The 24,559-nt window shown below is 36.5% G+C and overlaps 1 protein-coding gene across 1 annotated transcript in view; it reads left to right on the top strand.

The window, feature by feature from the left end:
* Positions 1 to 24,559, top strand: part of RGS22 (regulator of G protein signaling 22) — a gene marked incomplete at its 3' end in the record, with an annotated part of 163,358 nt that overhangs the window by 47,921 nt on the left and 90,878 nt on the right. The window contains exons 8-14 of the mRNA XM_079722154.1: positions 457 to 1,057; positions 2,430 to 2,591; positions 10,871 to 11,045; positions 14,887 to 15,020; positions 17,227 to 17,341; positions 18,786 to 18,908; positions 19,732 to 19,833. Of these exons, the coding sequence (XP_079578280.1) occupies positions 457 to 1,057; positions 2,430 to 2,591; positions 10,871 to 11,045; positions 14,887 to 15,020; positions 17,227 to 17,341; positions 18,786 to 18,908; positions 19,732 to 19,833 (1,412 nt within the window). The remainder of the gene's footprint in view (positions 1 to 456; positions 1,058 to 2,429; positions 2,592 to 10,870; positions 11,046 to 14,886; positions 15,021 to 17,226; positions 17,342 to 18,785; positions 18,909 to 19,731; positions 19,834 to 24,559) is intronic.

Genomic DNA, 24,559 nt, shown 5'->3' with positions numbered 1-24,559 from the left:
TCTGGTCTGTTCATCTATCATCTCATCACCTATGGCAGCTAATTTTATTTTACCATACAACATGAAATATTAAAGTACATACAGTTGTTTGATGTACACATTCTAATTCTTTAATAGATTTGGCCTTTGTATGTTGACATTTTCAGCCTGGAATATTACATTTTAAAAGTGTATAATGTCTTTTTGAAGATACTCTTTATTAAGGATATCAAATATTTAATTCATCTGCCACCAATATCCCCTTTCATGTCCAGGGAAGACATGGCTAATCCCTGTTGGCAGTTTTTTTCTCTACTGATCCCAGATGTAGCCTTAGACTCCTCATGATACTGGTACCTGCAGTCACTACCGATGATAAACCCATTTGCCATCCTAGCTCTATAACATCTAGTTAATAATTAAAAGAAAACTTTTACATTTATATCTGATCTAATAGCCTTTTATGATTTAATACAGAGGGTTTTATCTTTGATGATGGAGTTCACCCCAGGACGAAAAAGAGCCCATCTACAACCACTAGGTTAATTTCCGAATTTGAAGAAGATGGGTCTGTATCTCTGCAAGACACTCCTTCTCAAGCTCTTCTGAGGACATACCTTGAAAAGCAACAGGATGTTGATGAAAGCCTGACATTGCATTTCTCAACATGTGAAGAATTTTTAAGATCTTATATAAACTTTATTTTGAGAGTGGCAATTCATCAAATTCTCGGAGCACCACTTAGAGAAAGCCCAGATTATATAAATTTCAGAAATGTAACAGAAGTGGTATTTGATGAGTGTTTGGGGACTACCTCTGGCAAGAATGTTTTGCTGAGTGAAACACTAAAGGAAAAGTCAGAAGACATGTTAGCACAAGCAGTTTCAAAAACTGAGAGCGTTGGACTAGAAAGCAGGGCTAATTGGTGTATTTCTCACAAAACTTATGACATTGGCAATAGAAGGGAGTTCGAAAGATTTAAGAAATTTATAAAAGGTACATTAGGGGAGAGATATTGGTGGCTGTGGATGGATATTGAGAGGTTAAAAGTTCTTAAGGATCCTGGAAGACATCAAAGGTATTTCTACTTTTTTATTTTTCAATAGTTTTAAAACCAAATTATAGAATATTAGTTTGGGTCATCTAAGCACCAGCAGAAAGCCTGAAATAAATATTTAAATGTAATTTATACTTTTAGAGGAATGAATAATAATAATATTTATTTTATTATAATAATATTGATTTACGTAAAAGATACCTTATGCTAGTGTAAGGGGCTGGCTGTTCCGAACAGCCTGCTCAGTTAACAAATTCTATGGTCTTTAGTCAGATGCCACTTAGACATTCATATCTGAATGTGATAGCTGCTAGATATGATGCTGGATATCCTCTAGAGAGCCTCTTAAAAGTCTGATGGGGCACAGGTCTTTGGCTGCTCCATATGTTTTAGGTCACTATAAGTCTTAAGAACCTTAAGAGGACCCTGCTTTAGGAAAGTCCTTATCTTGTGTTTGCCTGATCTGCTCTGAACTCTGAAGCAGATCAACTATAGTAGACTGCAGTTCCCATTAAAGGTTTGACTGAGTAAGTACTAGTGACTGGATTATTCCAGTTATCTCAGTGGCATTCAGATCATAATGATCCTAACGTCATTGTTGTACACAGTTATAAGAGCAGGGATTACCAAATGGTCGATTACGAAGCATGACCTGATTGATCCCAGGGTAGAAGGCCACTACCACTTGCCAAGACATGTTAGGGAAGGGATATGCAAGCAACCTACATAGATTCTTCAGAATTAATACTGCATTAGTTCCTATTGTTGCTGTAATAAATTACCACAAACTAAGTGGCTTAAATCAACATGAATTAATTCTCTTACAGTTAAAAGGTTAGAAATCTAAAATGGGTATGCAGGGCTGCATTCCTTCTGAACACTCTAGGGGAAAATCCATTTCCTTGCCTTTTCCAGCTTCTGAGGCCACCTACTTTCCCAGGCTTATGCCCCCTTCCTCCATCTCCAAAGCCGGCAGCAGGACATCTTTTCTCCTCTCTGACTGCTGCTTCTATCCTCACTTCTTTTCTCTATGACTATTACCCTCCTGCCTCCATCTTAGAAGGACTGTTAAGATTACATTAGCACCAACTAGATAAGCCAGGTGATCTCCTCAAAACCCTAATCACATCTGCAGAGTCCCTTCTGTCATGTAAGGTAACATTCTTAGGTTCTGGAGATTAGGATATGGACATCTTTGTACGGCCGTTGTTCAGCCTACCAAAAATACCCTTCCCATTCCCATATCTGTGAGAAATATTTTTATCTCCCTGTAACTCACTTTTGGTTTTAAGATAGTTCATTACTTGCCTGAAACATTTTGGAAGTGAAAATATTTGGCTAGTTGAATATCGTGTCAATGTGTGTGTATGTTTGTGTATGTGTTTTATTTCAGACATATTGAGAAGATGAAAAAATGTTATCTAGTGAGCAGTGGAGACTGCTACCTTTCTGCAGAAATCTTATCAAAATTTAAACTGCTAGATGGATCTCAGTGGAATGAAGAACACTTAAAAAATATTCAGACTGAGGTTGTAAAACCCTTACTTCTTTATTGGTAAGAAAAAATAATATGAATCAAAGTTATTTGCTTTCACTTTTCTTAAGCTAGTTATAAGTTATACTTTTTTGTCTTAAGGCTGTAACATTTATGGAAATTTTAAATGACAAGAGTATTATATCTTTGGCCTTCCCTAAAGTACCTATCCTTTAGATAATTTTGGTATTTGAGGGACTTTAAATGCGTAATAAGACTAGACAGTCCTTAAGCTCCGTTTGAACTTTGTGAGCATATCCTTCTACCCCTGACCTTCTTACGCTCAGGACCTCATCAGATTGATGTGTGTGTGTGTGTGTGTGTGCGTGTGTGTACATGTAGCTTGAGTTAGATTTGTCTCAATAAACATTCCATGAGCACTTTCTATGGGCCAAGCGTTGTGCTAAGGATACAAGGGTAAAACACAGTCAAGTCTAGTGATCCTAGTCTAGTGGGAGGAACATACATATAAAATGAGTGTAATAAAAGAAAGTGTGGTGAATGTACAAGATACAGAGAAGAGGTATTGATAGATAGTGGGACTGAAGGGACTCTAAAGAAGAGAAAGAGAATGGACCTAATGGAGAAAATGTGTGCCTTCTGAGGATCAGTGAGCTGTCCAGTGTGGCTCTGATGGATCTGATCATGTTACTTCTCTGCTTTAAGTCTTTAACTAGTTACCCCAAAGCTTTCCGTGTAAGGTTCAAATTCCTTAAGTTAACAAGTAAGATTATCATGGGCTTCCCTGGTGGCGCAGTGGATGAGAGTCCACCTGCCTATGCAGGGGACACGGGTTCATGCCCCGGTCTGGGAGGATCCCACATGCCGCGGAGCGGCTAGGCCCGTGAGCCATGGCCGCTGAGCCTGCGCGTCCAGAGCCTGTGCTCTGCAACGGGAGAGGCCACAACAGTGAGAGGCCGGCGTACCTCAAAAAAAACAAAAACAGGGCTTCCCTGGTGGCGCAGTGGTTGAGAGTCCGCCTGCTGATGCAGGGGACGCGGGTTCGTGCCCTGGTCTGGGAAGATCCCACGTGCCGCGGAGCGGCTGGGCCCGTGGGCCATGGCCGTTGAGCCTGCGCGTCCGGAGCCTGTGCTCCGCAACGGGAGAGGCCACAACAGTGAGAGGCCCACATACTGCAAAAAAAACAAAAACAAAAACAACAACAACAACAACAAAAAGATTATCATGATTTTTTTTCAATGATATGTGTTTATTTAATTAGCTCAATCATATCCCCGTTTTTTTTTAACATCTTTATTGGAGTATAATTGCTTTACAATGGTATGTTAGTTTCTGCTTTATAACAAAGTGAATCAGTTACACATATACTTATATCCCCATATCTTTTCCCTCTTGCATCTCCCTCCCTCCCACCCTCCCTATCCCACCCCTCCAGTTGGTCACAAAGCCCCAAGCTGATCTCTCTGTGCTATGCGGCTGCTTCCCACTAGCTATCAGTTTCACATTTGGTAGTGTATATATGTCCATGCCACTCTCTCACTTTGTCCCAGCTTACCCTTTCCCCTCCTCGTGTCCTCAAGTCCATTCTCTAGTAGATCTGCATCTTTATTCCTATCTTGCCCTTAGGTTCTTCATGACCCTTTTTTATTTTTTAGATTCCATATATATGTGTTAGCGTATGGTATTTGTTTTTCTCTTTCTGACTTACTTCACTCTGTATGACAGACTCTGGGTCCATCCACCTCACTACAAATAACTCAATTTCATTTCTTTTTATGGCTGAGTAATATTCCATTGTATATATGTGCCACATCTTCTTTATCCATTCATCTGTCGATGGACACTTAGGTTGCTTCCAAGTCCTGGCTATTGTAAATAGAGCTGCAATGAACATTGTGATATATGACTCTCTTTGAAGGAATAAACCTACCTAAGGAGACAAAAGACCTGTATGCAGAAATTTATAAGACACTGATGAAAGAAAGAAAGATGATACAAATAGATGGAGAGATATACCATGTTCTTGGATTGGAAAAATCAACATTGTGAAAATGACTCTACTACCCAAAGCAATCTACAGATTCAGTGCAATCCCTATCAAACTACCAATGGCATTTTTCACAGAACTGGAACAAAAAATTTCACAATTTGTTTGGAAACACAAAAGACCCCGAATAGCCAAAGCAATCTTGAGAAAGAAAAACGGAGCTGGAGGAATCAGGCTCCCTGACTTCAGACTATACTACAAAGCTACAGTGACCAAGACAGTGTGGTACTGGCACAAAAACAGAAATATAGATCAATGGAACAGGATAGAAAGCCCAGAGATAAACCCACACACATCTGGTCACCTTATTTTTGAAAAAGGAGGCAAGAATATACAATGGAGAAAAGACAGCCTCTTCAGTAAGTGGTGCTGGGAAAACTGGACAGCTACATGTAAAAGAATGAAATTAGAACACTCCCTAACACCATACACAAAAATAAACTCAAAATGGATTGAAGACCTAAATGTAAGGCCAGACACTATAAAACTCTTAGAGGAAAACATAGGCAGAACACTCTATGACACAAATCACAGCAAGATCTTTTTTGACCCACCTCCTAGAGAAATGGAAATAAAAACAAAAATAAACAAATGGGACCTAATGAAACTTCAAAGCTTTTGCACAGCAAAGGAAACCATAAACAAGATGAAATGCAACCCTCAGAATGGGAGAAAATATTTGCAAATGAAGCAACTGACAAAGAATTAGTCTCCAAAATTTATAAGCAGCTCATGCAGCTCAATACCAAAAAAACAAACAATCCAATCCAGAAATGGGCAGAAGACCTAAATAGACATTTCTCCAAAGAAGATATACAGATTGCCAACAAACACATGAAAGAATGCTCAAAATCATTAATCATTAGAGAAATGCAAAGCAAAACTACAATGAGATATCACCTCACACCAGTCAGAATGGCCATCATCAAAAAATCTACAAACAATAAATGCTGGAGAGGGTGTGGAGAAAAGGTAACCCTCTTGCACTGTTGGTGGGAATGTAAATTGATACAGCCACTATGGAGAACAGTATGAGGTTCCCTAAAACAGTAAAAATAGAACTACCATACGACCCAGCAATCCCACTACTGGGCATATACACTGAGATTATCATGATTTGTCCCTGCCTATGTCTCTGGCATTATCTCCCATCTAGGTATTCCAGATTACTTGTAAACTTTTTATTTTTCCATATATAGAGAGAATGTTGTTTTTCTCTTTCTCTATAAACTTCTATTCTTAAATATTTAAGAAATGCAGAAAGGTATAAGTTATACTATAATAGGCACCTGTATACACACCACCCAACTTAAAAAATCATTACTAACACAGTATGAAGCTTTCCTTTTTTAAATTTAACTTTTTGTTTTGAGATAATTGTAGATTCATATGCAGCTGTAAGAAATAATACAGAGATTCTGTATACCTTTCACCCAGTTTCTTTCAATGGTAACATCTTGCATAACTGCAGTGCAATATTGCAATGAGGAAATTGACATTGATATTACTCTCTAATCTTTTTTCATATTTTGCCAGCTTTACAAGCATTTATTTCTCTGTGTACAGTTAGTTCTATATAGTTTTATCACATGCATTTGCTGTTACAGTCAAGATACAGAGCAGTTACATTACCACATGCCTCTCTTTGTACTGCTCTCATAACCATACCTACCTCTTTCCTTCCCCCTTTCTCATAATTCCTGGAAACTACTAATCTATTATATAAATGAAATAATACAATATGTAATCTTTGGGGATTGGTTTTTTCATTTAACATAATTCCTTTGATATCCATCCAAGTTGTTTTGTTCTTTTTCATTGCTGAGTAGTATTCTGTTGTATGGATGTTATACATTCATTCAGTCATTGAAGGACATTAGGGTTGTTTCCAGTCTTTTGATATTACTAATAAAGCTGCTATGAACATTGATGTACAGGTTTCTGCATGAACGTAAGTCTTCCTTTCTCTGGGATAAATGTCCTAGAGTGAGATTAGTGGGTCATATAGTCTGTTTTTAGTTTCAATAGAAACTGCCAAACTATTTTCCAGGGTTGATGTACCCTTTTACATTCCCACCAGCAGTGTATGAATGATCCAGTTTTTCTGCATCCTTGCAATTGTTTGATGTTGTCATAGTTTTCTGTTTTAGCCAGTAAATACTTATTTACTTATTTTTATAAGTGTATAGTGATATCTCATTGTAGTTTTACTTTGAAACTCTCCAGTTGTTAATGATGCTGAATGTCTTTTATATGCTTATTTTTCATTTGCATATATACTTCAGTGACATATCTGTGTGTTTTGTACATTTTCTGATTGTGTTCTTTCTTATTATTGAGTTTTAGAGTTATTTTTATATTCTAGATACTAGCCATTAGTCAGATATATAGTTTGAAAATATTTTCTTCCAGCTTTTAGCTTGTCTTCTTAAAGACAAGCTTTCTGAAGTCTTCTTAAAATGATCTTTCATACCTTCTGGATGGGTGAACATGTAGAGGTGCACCCACATCCCTTGCCTTATGCTTCTCTTCCATCTGGCTATTTCTGAGTTATATCCTTTTATAGTTAGCCAGTCATCTAGATTAAGCAAACAAGTAAAAATATTGTGGATAATGGGAACCAGAATTCTCATCAATGTGGAAGAGAGTTACAAATATAGAAGAGAACAGAGTGAATCCTGTGGTGATGAACTGGAATTAGAGGTGCAAATGGAAAATGCAGCTTTCACAAACTCATGTTACCATACTAATAATGAAGACTAATTCACTGAAAAAAAAAAGGACAAATCAAACAACAGAAGACCATGCAGACAAGAAAGAAAACAACTTGCAAGAGAAAATCTGAAATTAAACATGTGTGGGATTTTCCCTGGGAGGAGGAGGGGAATATATTGGAGGACTCTCTAAATGAAGGGTTCCACATAATTTTTACTACAAATGTTTCATTAGAGTAGAGGCAGTTATCCTCTTGAGCCAAGTTTATTCAACTAATGCAAACTTCCCTACGTCAAATACACCTACTATTAAGAATAAATATAACCGTATCTGAAAAACCAAAAAAAGTGAGTCTCTTATAGAGCAAAATTTTTGAATTCTGATGAGGCCTTCCTTTTATGGATTATGCCTGTGGTGTCAAACCTGAGAACTCTTTGCCTAGTGCTATATTCTGAAGATTTTCTCCTATGTTTTTCCTAAAAACCTTATAATTTTATATTTTACATTTAAGTCTGTGGCCCATTTTGAATTATTTTTTACATATGGTGTGAGGTTTAGGGCAAGGTTCAGTTTTGGTTTGTTTTTTTTCTTGCTTATGGATATCCAGTTGCTCATCCTAATTTATTGAAAAGCCTGTTTTTCCTCTTTCCTTCTTTTCTATGTTTTTCATTAACATACAGTGAAAGCAAACTGTATAGATTCACATAACCACCATGACAATCGGTGTACAAACAATTCTATTATCTTAAGAAACTCTCACACCACCCTTTTGTCACTAGACTCTTCCTCCACTCCCAACCCCTGGCAGCCACTGATCTGTTCTTTGTCACTATAGTTTTGTCTTTTAGAATATCATATAGTTATACAGTATTAACTTCTGTTGGTCAGCATAATGCCACTGAAGCATAACGCATCCCAATTGTTACATGTACCGTAGTTCATACATTTTGTTATCTGGGCTTTCCAGTCATTCTTTGTTGGTAAGTAGAAATGTGATTGAATTTGTGTGTACTCACTCAGTGTTGGAGAGGGCAAAAGCCCTTCCAGGTTCAATTGCTAATCTCAGACAGGCCTGCTGTACTTTTCTGGCTCTTCTGGTGCTCTGCCATTCTCAGGTCCATCAGGCACTTCCTTCTTCTTACCTACACACCAATGTCTTGCAGGCCTTATGGCTGATCTTTTGTACCCACCCACTTGTATATTGGGGTTTGTGGGGATACTGTGTCACATTAACATTTTGTTCTAAATGTCATCCGTGAGTTTTTGGTTTTGCCATCTAGCTGTGCTGTCTGTTTTCATGAAGGGATTCTGAGAGGTAGAAAAACAGTATTGCTGACTTTGCCATTTTCCCAGAATTCTTTCTTAACCTTTTTTCTTGATCTAGCTAAATCCTGTATATTCTTTAAAATTCAAACCTAAACACAAACAAACATTCATGTCACCATCATGTTGCTTGGGAAATAAAGCATTACCGAGACCCCTGAAGTTGCCTTCCTGATCACACCATCCTTACTCCCACTTGGGGGTAACCAGTATCTTGACTTCTGTGATTATCGCCTTGCTTTTCTTTGTAGTTTTACCAACCATGTATGCAAATAAATCCCTAAGCATGTATTTTTATCTGCCTATTCTACAACTTTATAAAAATGGAATCATGTTGTATACCTTCTTTGCGTCTTCTATCAACAATATATTTGTAAGATTTGACTGTAAGTGTATTTAAGAGTTTTATTAATTTTCACTGTTGTATATGGTATTCAAGTGCATGAATATACCATAATTTATTTATTGTTTTAAAAAATTTGTGTCATTTTCTCTTTTCACAATTGCAAACAATGCTGTACACATCCATTTTTCCAAAGTAGCTGTACCAATTTGCATTCCCACCAACCAGAATATGAGAGTATCCATTGCTACAAATCCATGGTAACACTTAATATTGTCAGATTCTTAAATTTTTGCCTATGTATTTGGTATGTCATTGGTGTTTTGTGCTTTTTCACTTGCATTTCCCTGATTATTGGTGAGGTTGATAACCTTTTCAATATCGAGTGGTCATTTGGATTTCAACCTTCATGAATTGCCTGTTTATCTTCCTTGCCCATTTTTCTATTGCGAGATACATAGATAGATGGATAGATAAATAGATATAGATAGATATACACACATTCGCGTACACACATGTATGTACATGTATATATATACATGTTTACACACACATATATTGGATGCAGTTCCTTTGGTGATTTGCGTGGCAAATACCTTCTCCTGCTCTCTAGAGCTTCAGATTAAGAGGTGTACAATCAATGTACATGAGAACCTATATGATGGAAGTGTGAAAAAGAATACAATACCTGTTTAGGACTGACTCTGAAATGTAGTCCACAATATTTGATGAATTCATGTAGTGGCTAATAAAAAATTAATGCAATGAATTAAATAAGAATGCAAGATTAAAATGGGGCCATGTGAATATACTGTAATGATGGGAATTAGAAAATTGATATACCCAGATTTCCTGTCAAGCACATGTATGATTTATTTGATCAGGGTCTTGTAAATATGCCCACTTACTAATTGGCATGAAAGTAAGAGGTAATTTTAGATATTTCCAAGTCTGCAAGTAAAGGTTTTGAAATATGGTGTAAAATGACCACCCAAATCTTTACAGGGTGCTTTCTGATCCTAAACTAATTATGGACTTTGGGTTCTCTTCCACTCCTAACCTGTGTTTACATCAGGAAAGTATCTACCATATCTTCCTGTTTTTAAAGGGAGACAATTTTCTACCAGGACCTGAAATATGAAGTGAAATTAGTCTTTGGGCTGTGGCACCAGGGGGAAAACCTAGTCCAAGAAGTAATTAACAACAGGCCCTGACAGCTGGAGTTAACCCCATAGGCAATATAGAGTTAGCCCACAAACTGAGTATGGGAATATCCATCCAGTTAAGTGGGGCCTTGATATTGTGCCAGACATTCTTTTTCCTAAATTTCTGGCAGTAGTGTAGGTCTTTCATTTATTATCTAAATTGTTATAAAATTAATTCTTACCTTTAAATTTAAGGCTTGAAAATAGATCATATGATTCATAATCCACTTTAGTAGTATACTTAAGCATTATAAAAATGTTTATATATTTTTAAGTGTTAATTTAATCCACTAGTTTTTATTTGGTATTATAGATAAATTGTAAACTGCTTTAAAACAGATCACAGGTGCATTCTATTTTTGTTTTACTAGAAACTGTAAATTATTTTTTAAAATTCCTTCATCGAATAGATATATAGGTTTCTTTTTCTTATCAAGCAGATAATAATTTGAATGTAATTTTATTAATTATTTTTTCTTCGTGTATATTGCCTCTATATTGTATAAGTGAATGTGATTTCAGGCAGTTGATATATCATAGAATAACATTGGAGGGAGGGGCTAGGCAGCAGAAAAAGAAGAAATTATTAGAAAAGGGATGTGGCAAGACTGATAATTGTGAGCACAGATATTATACATTTGGTAGCGTTTTGATTTTTGAGGCTTATTGTCTAGTTTAATCTTAAATTTGTTTTTCCTCCAACTAGGGCACCAAGATTCTGTGTTACTCATTCATCCTCAACAGAACATGCTAGTGCTGAACTGAAATTCTGGCACCTTCGTCAAGAGAAACCAAGGAAGGATGTTGACCCTTTTCCACAAATGGCAACCCTCTTGCCATTAAGACCTAAATCTTGCATTCCACAGATACCTGAGATGCAGGTAGGATGTACAATGATACTTTGATCTCTTAAGTTTGTAATAAAATATCCATGCTTGGGTTTTATACACTAGTACTTAAGTTTCATCATAAACCTTTTGTTGTTGTTGTTGGTTGTTGTTAATGTACATGCTGCAACAATTAGGACATAAGAAAACCTATGGTTTGTTCACCAATCAACCAATGTGATCTTTTAAAAATGCATGATCGGGCTTCCCTGGTGGCGCAGTGGTTGAGAGTCCGCCTGCCGATGCAGGGGACGTGGGTTCGTGCCGGGAGGATCCCACGTGCCGCGGAGCGGCTGGGCCCGTGAGCCGTGGCCGCTGAGCCTGCGCGTCCGGAGCCTGTGCTCCGCGAAGGGAGAGGCCGCGGCAGCGAGAGGCCCGCGTACCGCCAAAAAAAAAAAAAAAAAAAAAAAAGCATGATCATGTACTCGCTTGCTCAAAACTCTCTAGTGGCCTCCTCTCTCACTCAGAATACAAGCCAAAGTCTTTACACAGCTGTTCACATCCCTGCTAACTTTCCGACCTTATTTCCTGGCATTCTTCTCTAGCTTACACCACTCCACACTGGCCTCTTTGCTGTTCTTGGAACACACCAAGCAAAAACCTGGGAGGGCTGCGCTTGCTGTTCCCTTCACTTGCAGCACCCTTCCTCTGGATATGTCGCCCCTCACTCACTTTGGTGTCTGCTCAGATATCCCTTAATCAGAGCGGCTGTCCTTGACTCTTCCATGTAAGCACACTTGTGTAGGACAGCACAGATACCCTCCCTCACTATCGGAGCCCTCTGCTCTGCTTTATTTTGCTTTATTGTACTTAAGACCATATGATTTATGTTTATTGTCTTTCAGCTCCTACTAGAATATAAGGGATTTTTCTTTGTTAACTGCCTTTCCTCAGTGCCTAGAACAGTGCCTGGCGCTTAATAAATATAAACTGAATAAATGAGTGGAAAGTAGCAACAGCAAAATTAGAAATAGTGAGCATTTTTTCACAATGGGGAAGAATAAGATAGTACAAAAAATAGGGGGGAAAAGTCCACAAAGAGAAGAAAAGTTAACCAGCTTTACAGAGAAGAAGTAAATAATCCTATATGCTTTGGCATAGAGATATAATAAATGTAGCTAACACCTGCATTTCAGAAGTGAGGAGCCTTATTAATCTTTCTAGCTTTAAAGGTGTCACAGAATGTTAAGTGTTTTTAGCCATAGCCACACACAAACCCTTCAAAAAACAGATTACTTTATGATCAGGATATCTTATTTTGAAAAGTCAGGAAGATGTATAATTACAGTTTTTAAAATTCTGCTTCTACAAGTAGTGCTTTAGAGCTAGAAATACCTTACAATTTTTCTATAAGTGGTTTCTTAATCCTGTATACATACTAGAATCACATAGAGAGCTTTTAAACATACCGGTGCCTGGGTCCCACCTTCAGAGAGTCAGATTTAATTGATATAGACTGGGTGAGAGTCACTGTAAAATCAGGAGTTTGGCTTAGAATTGAAGTTCTCATCCTGCCTGAACATTAGAATCACATTTTAGAACTGACATTTTAATAAGATTCCTAGGTGATGCATAGGCAAAGCATTGCTACAGGCTGGTGGTTCTCAAGCTTCAGCATGTGTGAGTCACCTGAGTCCGAATAGAGACTTCAGGGCTGCACCTAAAGATCAATATTCAGTAGGTCTGGGATGGGGCCCAAGGATTTGCATACCTAACAAGCTCCCTCCCATGTGATGTTTTTGCTGCTGGTCTGGGGACCACACTTTGAGTTAGTGTCAGTGTAGTGAGCTAATGGTTTCTTATCCATTGTTTAGACATTTTTCTGACCTCCTTTGCACTTGTGGCCTTTTTGTATGCCACTCTACTGATAAATCTGAGCTTCCTTGTTAGCCCATGTGACTTTGTGACCCAGTCACCAAGTTAATACAAATCTTAGAGGTGTGGTGTAGGGAGCACATCATCTGATAACATTTGGCTTTCTGAGTACCATCACCATATGTTGTCATCGGTGTTTTCTAGTTGGATAACTAATTCTGATCTCATTCTGTTTCCCCCGCAGAAAACAGTGTAAGGAATGGAACTTGATTCTGTTTTCTTTATTTTTCCTGTTTTAAAAGTTGAGATATCATTTATGTAGAGTAAAATTCACCCTTTTTAGTGTACTGTTCTGTAATTTTTGACAAATATATACATTGTGTAGCTACCATCACAGTCATGATATAGAGCAGCTCCTTAACCCACCCCCCAATTCTACTGTGCCCTTTTGTCAGTTTTTTCTCTATCAGTTTCTTTTTGGCTACTTTTCTTGCTTTCTCCCAAGCCAGAAAGCTCAAAAATTCTAATTTAGGCCATCCTCTCATTTTAAGTATAATACATTAAAAAATTTTTTTTATATTAAGGAAACTTTTTTATTGTGGTAAAAAGCACATAACAAAATTTACCGTCTTAACCATTTTCAAGTGTACACTGAGGTAGTAAGTATATTTGCATTGCTGTGAAACAGATCTTCAGAACTATTTTATCTTGCAAATTTGAAACTATATACCCATTACCCAACCCCTCCTGCATCCCCTGGTAACCACCACTCTACTTTTTGTCTATGAATTTGCCACTTCTGTATGATACACTTTTCATAAGCCCAGTCCCCTGTGGTCCCACTCATTTAGTGAGTATTGGTTAATGTCATGCTTTGTTCCGAATTACTAAAACAGATGTGAGCCCTGATACCTAGAATGTTATAAGTAAAACATACTTAAGTAATTAATTTTGTTTATAGAATTCTTAAAAAAATATTAGTAGCTGTTAGGCACCTAGAGTGTATATAAGATTTTATTGTTTGTTCTGGATAATAAAGCATCACAAATAAATTTCTTGCTCTCCAGCAGCACATATTACATTCTAATTGAAGTTGACATATAAGAAAAGTTTGTTTCTTTTTCAAATTATAAAAATAATAAAACTACTGTAAATTTGGAAACTGAAGAGACAAATCACTCTGATCTCACCGACTTCTAGACAACTATTAACCTATTTTCTCTTAGGCTTTCTGTGAATTTTTAATTGTAATATACTTATATTTTTCGATTCTGGTAATTTCTTTTAACAGCTTCATCAGTATTTTTCCATAATTTTCATAATCCTTACTTTTAAGTATTATATAATGTTACATTTATATATTATATATATAAATACATGTATAAGCATATATAATTGTTTCTTTCTCCTCTCTTTGGACATTTAGGTGTTTGTATTTTTTTGATCCATGTATGTAGCATCTCATGTTCTAGATTTAAATAATTAACTTTTACCATAAAGAACATTTAAGAATGAGAAGAATACCCATGAAAATAAAATGTCCAAAAATGGAAGGAAATAGTTCTGTTAAGATATAAGTCTGTTATGGACCAATGGTGTCCACACATCTTTTCCCGCCCTGCTACCTGCATTCCCTACCCCACCACACACACATACACATACACACACAGGGCACTAAAACTTATTCAGTTACAGAATAAAGAAAAGTTTTTACAAAGTTCTTCCTCCAGGAAAGAGTCTTTCTTCATAATAATGTAAAGCCTTTGGCCTTGTTTTTTTAATACTCTAAATAGGTATAGGGATTTCAGCCTGCTGGTTGCATGAAAGTCGGAGTTTGAGAAGGAGAATAAAAAATATTCTCCTTCTCAAACATAGCATAGTAAGTGGTAGAGTGAGGAAAGAAATCCTCTAATGATCAAAACAATTTTGAGGTATTTTTGGAGAGCTATGCTTTATTCTCTGTCCTTTTTTTCCCATTTTGCCCATTTTTCACTTTGTTCATTATCTTACTACTTTTTAGAAAGAAGAATCCAGTTTATTACAACTTTCTAAATCTCCCAAGAAACCACCTAGAGTAAAAACAGCAATTCAAAAACCTTGGAAGAGTGAGTCTTTGAATCCAGTTTTTTCTAAGGACGATGTGATCAAGAAAGGGTAGGTGCAGCTTTTTGTGTCCCAAGTGCTTTTCTGCAATGGTAAGATTTTTGAAGAATTTAAAAATTAAATAGAAATTGAAAACTAATACTTTTATTTTTTTACATGAGTTCTTATATTTCAGGGATAGATATTAGAGGGTTGTATTTCCCATGCATACTCTAATTAATCGTAGAACGCCTAAGATTGGTAATTTTAAAGAGGTGGTAGTTATGATCTCTAGCTTATGAGCTGTACAATCAAAAGATATCTCTGAGAAGATTGCCCTTCAATTCTTTCTTTTCCCTGCCCAGTAATATTTCTCAAGCTTGAGAACTCAAAATACCCTCAATAATATTGTACTTATTTAATACAGTGTATTTTAAAAATTTGGTTAGATTTGCCCACCTGTTTACCCTTTTCATTGTTCTTTATTTCAAACGGAGTTATTTTCCTTCAGCCTGAAGAAATACCCTTTGGTGTTAACTTTGGTGTGTAGTCTGCTGGTGGAGAATTATTTGTTTAAGGATTTATTACTTCACTTTTATTCTTCTTTATTGAGATAAAATTTACCTATCATAAAATTCACTATTTTAATCGTGTTCAGGTATACAGTTCAGTGACTTTTAGGATATGCACAAAGTTGTAAAACCACCACCATTATATAATTCCAAAACAACTCATCACCCAAAAAAGAAGCTCCATCTCATTAACAATCGCTCCACACTCTTCCCTCCCCCAACCCCCGGTAACCACTCATCTACTCTCTGTACCTTTCCCTTCAAAGGACAAGAGAGGGAAGGGTTCAGTGACCAAGGCAATGGGGCTACCTTGGACAGGAAATAGGACACTTCTTCCTGAGACAGGATGGAAGGAAGTAAGGATGGGTGTAGGTAAATATATTTGTTGATAGATAAATTTGAAATGCTTTCAGCTGCAAATAACAGAAAAGTTGACTAACAATGGCCTAGACAAATGGAATTATTTTTTTCACAGAACAAGAAATCTGAATGTAGGCAACTGCCAGTATTGGTTCACCAGATCAGGAGTATTGAGGCCTAAGTCTTTGTAATGCTCTTGGTCATTCCTTTATAGTCAGTGGTGTTACAGCTCCTGACGTCAGGCTTTCAAATCATAAAGAAGGAGGAGGGGCAATATCCGTTAATTCTCTCCCTGTAGTCAGGAAAGCAGGCTTTCATAGAAGCTCCCCAGCAGACATCGTTTTATATCTCAGTCATAACTATGTTACATGACAACCCCTCCCTACCTGGAGTCTTGATAAGTGAATATTCAGCTTTTTCAGTATTTTAGCGATGTTGGTGATAGAATCATGTTGTCAGAAATGGGTGTTGAGTTAGCCAGTCAATTAATAGTGTCTGCTACATGGCGCAGGGGAAACTGAAGCATGTTGTACCTACATTTTGTCTGAGAAGAACCTGCAGAGTAATCTGCTGGTGGATTAGAGTGGAGGAAGCCTGGTGAGTTGGAACAGGCGTGGGTTATGGAGCTGGAAAATGAGATTTAGAATAATTGCAGTGGGCTATGGGAGAGGGAGCTAGATGAGAAAATATAAAAAGATAATGTCGAAAGTCATTAGTCTAACTCCGGAGTCTTCCATCATCTCATCTCAAACTACCACATATAAACCCTTATGAATCCCACCTGTTGTGAGGATTAAATATAATCATATGAATTATATTTGGCACAATGTTTGGTATGTAGTTTAGCTGTTAGTGTTCTCTTGCCCTAAGAAAATTAGTTAACTTGCTGCATTTTAAACAAGACTTTGCCTACTTACCTTCATACATTGTTCACTCTTCTCCCCATCTGAAGAACCCCTCTAAACACCCCCCCCACACACACACACATACACACAGAATTTATCTTCCACCCATTATTCAGGAAAAAGCTCATTTCTTTAATTACTAATATAGCTCCAAGGGACTTCTCATTCTTACACGCCCATAGTTTTATTATCCGTCCCAGACATTTGGCATCTGTGATATGTTCACAAATTCATTCAACCAGCAGTTATTTTATTGAGAGTTGTCTTTATGTATGACTGTACCTCATTTTCTCGACTGCCTCTTGAGGACTGGACTTGATGCTGATACTTTTTTTTCTAATTCGCTCACAATGCTTAGGAGCATGCCTAAGATTCAGTGAATGTATACCAAAGGTGCTCAAAATATTTGTTGATCAATTAGTTCTCATCCCTATAATTTAGGTCAAGGCACATGTCAGAAAGCAGCAAACTTACTCGTTTAACATGTTTTACTGACATTTCTGAATGTCTGAAGCCCCAGCTGGGTAGAAGATATACTTATACAGAAGAACCTGTGGTAAGTATTTTGAGAACTGAGTAATTTGATTCCTCATTTAACCTATTCAGTGTCCCCTGATTTTAGAGAATTTTTATTGATTTACCATAATGACTTTTTTCTTTACTGAACAAAAAAATTATTTTTTCCTTGCAAAAGGATTTTTATGCAAAAACGTTCTATTTCCTTTTGTAGTACCATGTTGCTGTATACTCTGTTGATTACTGTTTTCAAAAACAGCTATGTTCTCGTTTTGGTATGATCACACCTCAGACACAAAATAAAACCCTCTAGGATTTTTATTAAGTTTTTAACATTTTATAAAAAATAATATTCTATGTTATGTTTTGGAAGTATGTTTAGAACTTTTATAAAGCAGAGTATTTCCAGTGTGTGGTTACCTTGATAATGTGGATTTAATACACCAGTTCTAAATGAAAATTTCACATTCTTTAGCAATTATACTTTAGGTAGAAACCTTTGTCTGGGCTGAACATTTACATATAATTTTGGACTATTTATTTTATTCTAAGCAAACAGTTCTCCTTTTCTTCTATTTAGTATTATTTCCTACCCAAATAATGATTTTTTAGCTTTGGAATGCTAATGGTTAAACATCATAAAAACATTAAACATTCACCTCAGAATTTGTTTAGTAGGGGGATAAAGGGAGAGGCAGAGAGACACTATAACAGAGAGAGCAAGAACCTGGCTTAAACCCTAAATCGTCCATTCCACAGTTATCTTAAGATTACGAAGAAGAAGTCTGAGTTCCACACAACAAATAGCAAAGAGCTCATGTGAATAGTGGACGCCCTTTCTTATTCTAGAGTTACTCTTGTGCTTGGAGAAATAGCCAGCTTTCTGTGTTTCAAGAACAGTGTTAGGCTTGCCAGCACTGTTGGCAGAGAAGCCCATAAACAGCAAGTTTTATGAGAACTTATACTGCCATTTACACTCTGAAGGCCGTGACCTGTATGGAGTGAGACTGTCCAAAGAGGGACCCCGTAAGGACAGTTAATGAGCATCACTGAGAGGCCTTGAAGATATTTCTTTTTATAACTCTCTTGTAGCTATTATAGCAGCAGCTCAAGGCTAAAATAACAGTAAATATGTAGGAAAGAGGCCACCAACAGAGATTTGGAAGACTCCTAAAATGGTGTCACGGTGCCTGAAATGTGAAAATAGTTGAGGTTGGGAAGTCAGTTTAATATTAAGTTTGAAATCAGATTGGTTTATAATAGAATGAACTCTGCTGCTATAGTTGGCTCCATAAGCGAATCTTGTGCGACAGGCAGATGCAAACATACTGCATTAATTACATATATGGTACAAAAATAAAATAAAATAGTCCAGTGGGGAAATGACAGCTTGGTAGAATTTATGAAACCCTGTTGTTGTACAATGCCATAAAAAAAATAACAATGTTTCTGGGTGGATAATGTACTTCTGTTTTGTTATCTAGATTAAAACCATGGCAGATGGTGCCTTGGGAGGATTTCACATGGAAAATTTGTTGCAATCTTTGTATGTAGAAAATAGAGCTGGATTCTTCTTTACTAAATTCTGTGAGAACTCAGGGAACAAGGTAGAAGATAATTATTTTAAATCTAATTTTATACTTTTATTTCATTTAAAATGAGAGTTTGAAATAATTTAATGCTCAAATATTTATATTTGATGTTAAAATTCCCATCTCCTCTGGTAAGAAATCTCATGTTAAATATTTAGTAAAATTTTAAATATCTTAATTATAATTCTCTTTGGTTCATTTTCCTACTAAAATTACAAAGAAAAATAAAATACAGATAGACAAGAATTGACTTGCATTATTAATAATAGATTACTTTCATATAACTTTGTTTCAGTGTAATGTATATTAACTTCAGTGCTGATTTCTATCAATCCTTTACTTTTTATTTTTAATAAGTCTAACAATGACAGTTGCAATGAATAGTAACAAACTTATTTCTAGGTTTTTTGTTTGCTTGTTTTTTAGTTGTCACAAACAGTCTTTATTTTGCTCAAATGAAAAGTATTTCACTAGCTCAATTATTAGAGTAGTGTTTGCTTCTGGTATAATATACATTTGTCCACATATACCAAAATACCTTCAGATTTTGGTTTCATGCTAGAGATAACGTGATTACTTTTTAATTATTAACTAGAACACTTACTATTTTAATGACCAATTATGTGAGAAACATATATGCAAAAATATAATGATCCAGTGACAATACCAATAAATAATTTGTATGTTGCCAGTTTGTGATACAAGATAAAACCACCTTAAATTGAACCTGATTTATAGTAACACCAAGGAGCTAAGCAATTATTTTTATTTGAAATTAGAGCTTTGTAGAGCTTTAATAATTGGGTGGTAGTAATTTATGTACTTTTTCCATCTGCAGTTGTGGAAGAACAGTGTGTACTTTTGGTTTGACCTACAAGCTTATCATCAGCTTTTCTACCAAGAAACAATTCACCCTTTTAAAGTATGCAAGCAAGCTCAAGTAAGTAGTAAATAATGTTGGTTCAATGTGAAGCAGTAAGTACACAGAAATGAAAAGTTGTGTCCAGCCTCAAGCAAGAGAAATCTGGGAGTGTGGGCAAAAAGGCAGCAGTTAAATTGTTGCCATTGAATTACTTTATTTAAATGTCAGCAGAATATTGTTTTATAATCTGATTTGTGGGTTCTCAGTTTTATCTATTTTATTTGGTATGCCTTATTTTCTCTTTGTTGCCAATTAATTGCTCTTCCAACAAAGGACATCTTATCTTTTTTTCTAATTTATGCCTTTTTGGTTCGGTGGTGAGTAATTTAAAAGAGAACCCTGAGAGAGGACTTGTAATGAATCATTGAAGTGACTGGGAGCAGAGGCATTGACCAAAGATGTTCTCTGAGCTTCCTGCAGCAATCAGCTGTTGGAGATACTTAGGCTATTGGCCCGTCTAAAGATGGGGAAAGAATGTTGACTGATTCTGTGTGGCATAGGCCCTGTGTCATCACCTGGCCTTCTGTGCTACATGCTATGTAAGACAGATACTCAGAGTTGGAGGAAAGAACATCTTAAGACCTCTCCAAAGCAAAACAGAGGACGGAGAATAGAGGATTCTCTGCAAAGAGAAAGAGAGAGTAGCCATTTTTTTGAGGGGAGAAAGAAAGGGAATAGAATTATGACTCAAGCTAACTTATCTTTTCAGTTTTTATTCTTAGGCTCTCCTAACCTTTTATGGAGAGAGGTCATCAAGCCTAGAAAACTGCTAATCACTTCTATATCTGTTGACCACTTAAGTGGTTCTTATAATCTGAAATAACCCCATTCCAGGGGGCCTTTCCTTGAGCAACGCTGAGGAGATTAGCTTCGTCATATTGTTTATTATCGTATTATAATCTTATTCAGGACATCAGAGAGTACTGCCGGGTATTTGCTGTTACCTCCACCACCCCGACTTTGGCATTAATAACTATGTTTTTATAAATCAGCTGACAGAGCTTTGTACTTTTTACCATGAGAATTAGGGCTTCGGTTCCTACAGAGCCCAGATCTGGCTCCATGAAATCATGAAACTGTATCTCTAATTTGCCAGTACCATTTTCTGAGACCACACAGTTGGCTCTTTGCTTGTTAATCCTTTCCCTGTAATTCTCTACTTATCCTTCTTTCCCTAACCTATTGCCTCTGACTGCTAAAGTGCCACCATTTTTATTATGTTTTCACCACTACAAGGCTTACTCCTCTAAAAATCTTCAGCAGCTCACTCAGTTAAGTAGGTTTTTTTTGTTGCTGTTGTAATCACAATATTTCTGTATACTTGTAAAAGTGGAAATTCTGTTTGAGCTTGGTAGACGTTAATTCTTTGTAATGGTATTCAGCCAGCTATAAATGATTGTGAAACAGGATACACTCACATTTTTGTTATTCTGAGATATTCTGTTTTGGGATTATCGAGGCCCATAAGCTTTTTATCCTTCCCTAGCTTCTCTTTTGAAGAGTCAAAACAGTATGGGGGAGGGAAGTGATGGAGACATTGGTTTTAGTTTAACTGGGGGAAATAAAAGGAGCAAATCATATAATCTTTTTGACTTGCTTGCTTTTTGCATTGGTGGTTATTTTATTTTTTGGTTAGTGGAGCAATTGTCTAAATTGGTTTAGGTTTTAATTATCCTAGATTTCTGCCTCCAGATATAAGAATTGCTTCTAATACCACGATCCTATAGATTTGTTTCACAATATGAAATGCCATTGGTTTCTTTATAATAGAAATGCTGTATAATTTCCTTCAAGGGTACATGTACAATACAGATCTTTGGATTGATCAAGCCAATGGCAGAATATAATCAGCTGGCACTCTGTTAAAGTTGCCATTAACTTGATTTTTTTTTTTTTTTTTTTTTGTGGTACGTGGGCCTTTCACTGTTGTGGCCTCTCCCGTTGTGGAGCACAGGCTCCAGACGTGCAGGCTCAGCGGCCATGGCTCACGGGCCTAGGCGCTCCACGGCATGTGGGATCTTCCCAGACCGGGGCACGAACCCGTGTCCCCTGCATTGATCGGCAGGCAGACTCTCAACCACTGCGCCACCAGGGAAGCCCTAACTTGATTTTTATATTGTCTTTATACATCTGATGAGCTGCGTGGTAAGAGACCAAGAGTTGATTACAAAAGACTTACATGCTTTTCTGTATGCTGATTGACACATTACATTCCTTGAAGTTTTATTACCTCAAGAAGTATTGCAGAAATATCTGTAGGCAGACTAAATGGGAGGTCAGTGATAGTGAGTTAGCATGACTAACTGTGGTCCAGGAGTTTGAATGACAGTCCTGGGCACATCCTGAAGGTTTCATTGCACAGCTTCCAGATAGAATCGTTCAGTTAGGAACCAAATGAAATGGTCTTGGCAAGGAGGAAGAGAAGCACCACCAGAGTGCAAAGATACAGTCTTTGATCCTAGCAACAACTTGCCAGTGGACCATCTATCACTGCCAAGATTTGGAACCAAGATTTCTGCTAATAGTCCTACTGTTTTTTTAACATTACATACTTGCTTCAGTGATAGACCATTACAATAGAATGAAGTGGATCTGGGTACCACAGTCTTTTGTTAGTTCTTCCATCTTTGTAGAAATCTTTCAAACTGTATCCCAACAAAAACTGCACATTTAGAATTTACCACTCTCCAAAGCATATACATTGAGATTTTTTAAAAATGAGTAAATGTATTATACATGCATAAGTATTATACATGTTTACACATATGTATACATACACACAAACATGTTCAAAATAAAAAATCAGCGGGAAGGAGGAAGAGAGAAAAAAAGAGTAAAAATTAGAGCCTAGGAGCAAAATTATGTGGAAAATGTAGGAATTAATGAGTAGAGAGGGTAGATAAGAATGAAATGAAAGTGAGGAATAAGAAGATTGCTAGGTAAATCCACGGCACTTTTACCACAGAGTGCTATTTAATATAAAGATGTTCTTGCAGCAATGTGAGATATTTGCCTTATTGAACATCAGGAACACATTTTTTAATTGAAGTATAGTTTATTTACAATGTTTCAGGTGTACAGCAATGTGATTCAGAATATATATATATTAATTTTGTATTATACCCAGTAAGTAGTCTTATCTTTTTTTTTTTTACCATCAATGCTGTGTTTATTTATTTATTTATTTATTTAACATCTTTATTGGAGTATAACTGCTTTACAATGGTGTGTTAGTTTCTGCTTTATAACAAAGTGAATCAGCTATACATATCACGCACAAATTTCTTGCTTACCATTGGTTTTTGCATCACATTCCTTCCTTTGGGTTTGATTTCTGAAGAATAGCTTTTTTTTTTTTTTTTTTTTTTAGTTTCTGCTTTATAACAAAGTGATTTACTAGTGGTAAAAATCGATTTTTTTTTGTCTGAAAATGTGTATTTTCTTCTCTCATTGATCATTCAGTTGAATATAGAATTCTAGGTGGACAATTTTCTCTCAGCATTTTGCAGATATTATTCTACTGTCTTCTGGTTTCTATTGCTATTGTTGAAGAGTCTGCTTTTGCTCCCTTGAGGGAGGATGTTTTTTCTCATTCCTTTTATAGTCTTCCCTTTGACTTTGGGGTTCTGTATGTCACCTCAATGTGTTTACTACAGTTATCTTTCTTGGGTCTAACTTGCTTCTAGAATCTGAGGAGTCATGTATTTCATCAATTCTGGAAAATTCTCAGCCATTATTTCTTTCAGTCTTTCTACTTCTCTTTTCTGGATTCTTTGGTCAGTGTTGGTGCTTTTCAGTCTATCCCATATCTCTTTTAATCTCTCAGGTTTCTCCATCTTGTAATATCTGTGTTATATATTTTAAAACTGAACAAGATCAGTTTTCTTTGATCTGTTTTCCAGTTCATATTTTATTTCTTCAGCAGATTTCAATCTGCTGTTTAACCCATCCATTGAGTTAAATCATTTAAGGAATTACTTTTTTTTATTATTAGACATTCTACTTGTGTTTTTTAAATCTTCCTGGTGATTTATCTTTTTGTCTTATTTTTCTTCGTGTTTTTAGTTCTCCTTTTATGTCTCTAAGCATTTAAAACATATTTTATAGTCTGTAGCAGTGTTAGGTATCTATTCCTACATAAGGGTATTATCATAACTTTGTGGCTTAAACAACACACCTTTATTACCTCACAGTTTATACGGATAAGGAGTCTGGGCACAGCTTTGCTGGGTCCTCCACAAGGCTGTAAATCAGGATATTGACCAGGGCTGGTTTCTCATCTGGGGCTCACCTGGGGAACAGTCTTCTTCAGTGCTCACATGGTTGTTAGCAGCATTTAGTTCCTTGCAGGACACCAAAATAAGAACTCATTTTTTGTTAGCTGTCAGCTAGCAGCCACTTCGGCTCTGTGCCATGTGGTCCTCTCCATATGGTAGCTCACAACATGGCAGCTTGCTTCTCCAAAACCAGCAAGGGAGGGAGTTTCTTAGTAAGACTGGCATTACCGTCTTATGTAACATAATCATGTACACGTAATCACATAAATCTCATCACTGTTGCTGTATTCTGTTGGTTAGAAGCAAACCATACGTTATGCCCACACTTAGGGGGAGAGGGTTATGAAAGGGAATGAACACTAGGAGACACTGTTCATGGGTGCCACCCTAGAGTCTGGCTGCTACAATATCCAATAATTCCATGATTTGTAGTTCTTGGGAGAACTAATTCTGCTATTTATTATTTC

The sequence above is a fragment of the Hyperoodon ampullatus genome (assembly GCF_949752795.1).
Source record: "Hyperoodon ampullatus genome assembly, chromosome: 17".
NCBI lineage: Eukaryota > Metazoa > Chordata > Mammalia > Artiodactyla > Ziphiidae > Hyperoodon > Hyperoodon ampullatus.
This window is presented reverse-complemented; position numbering and strand designations above follow the sequence as displayed.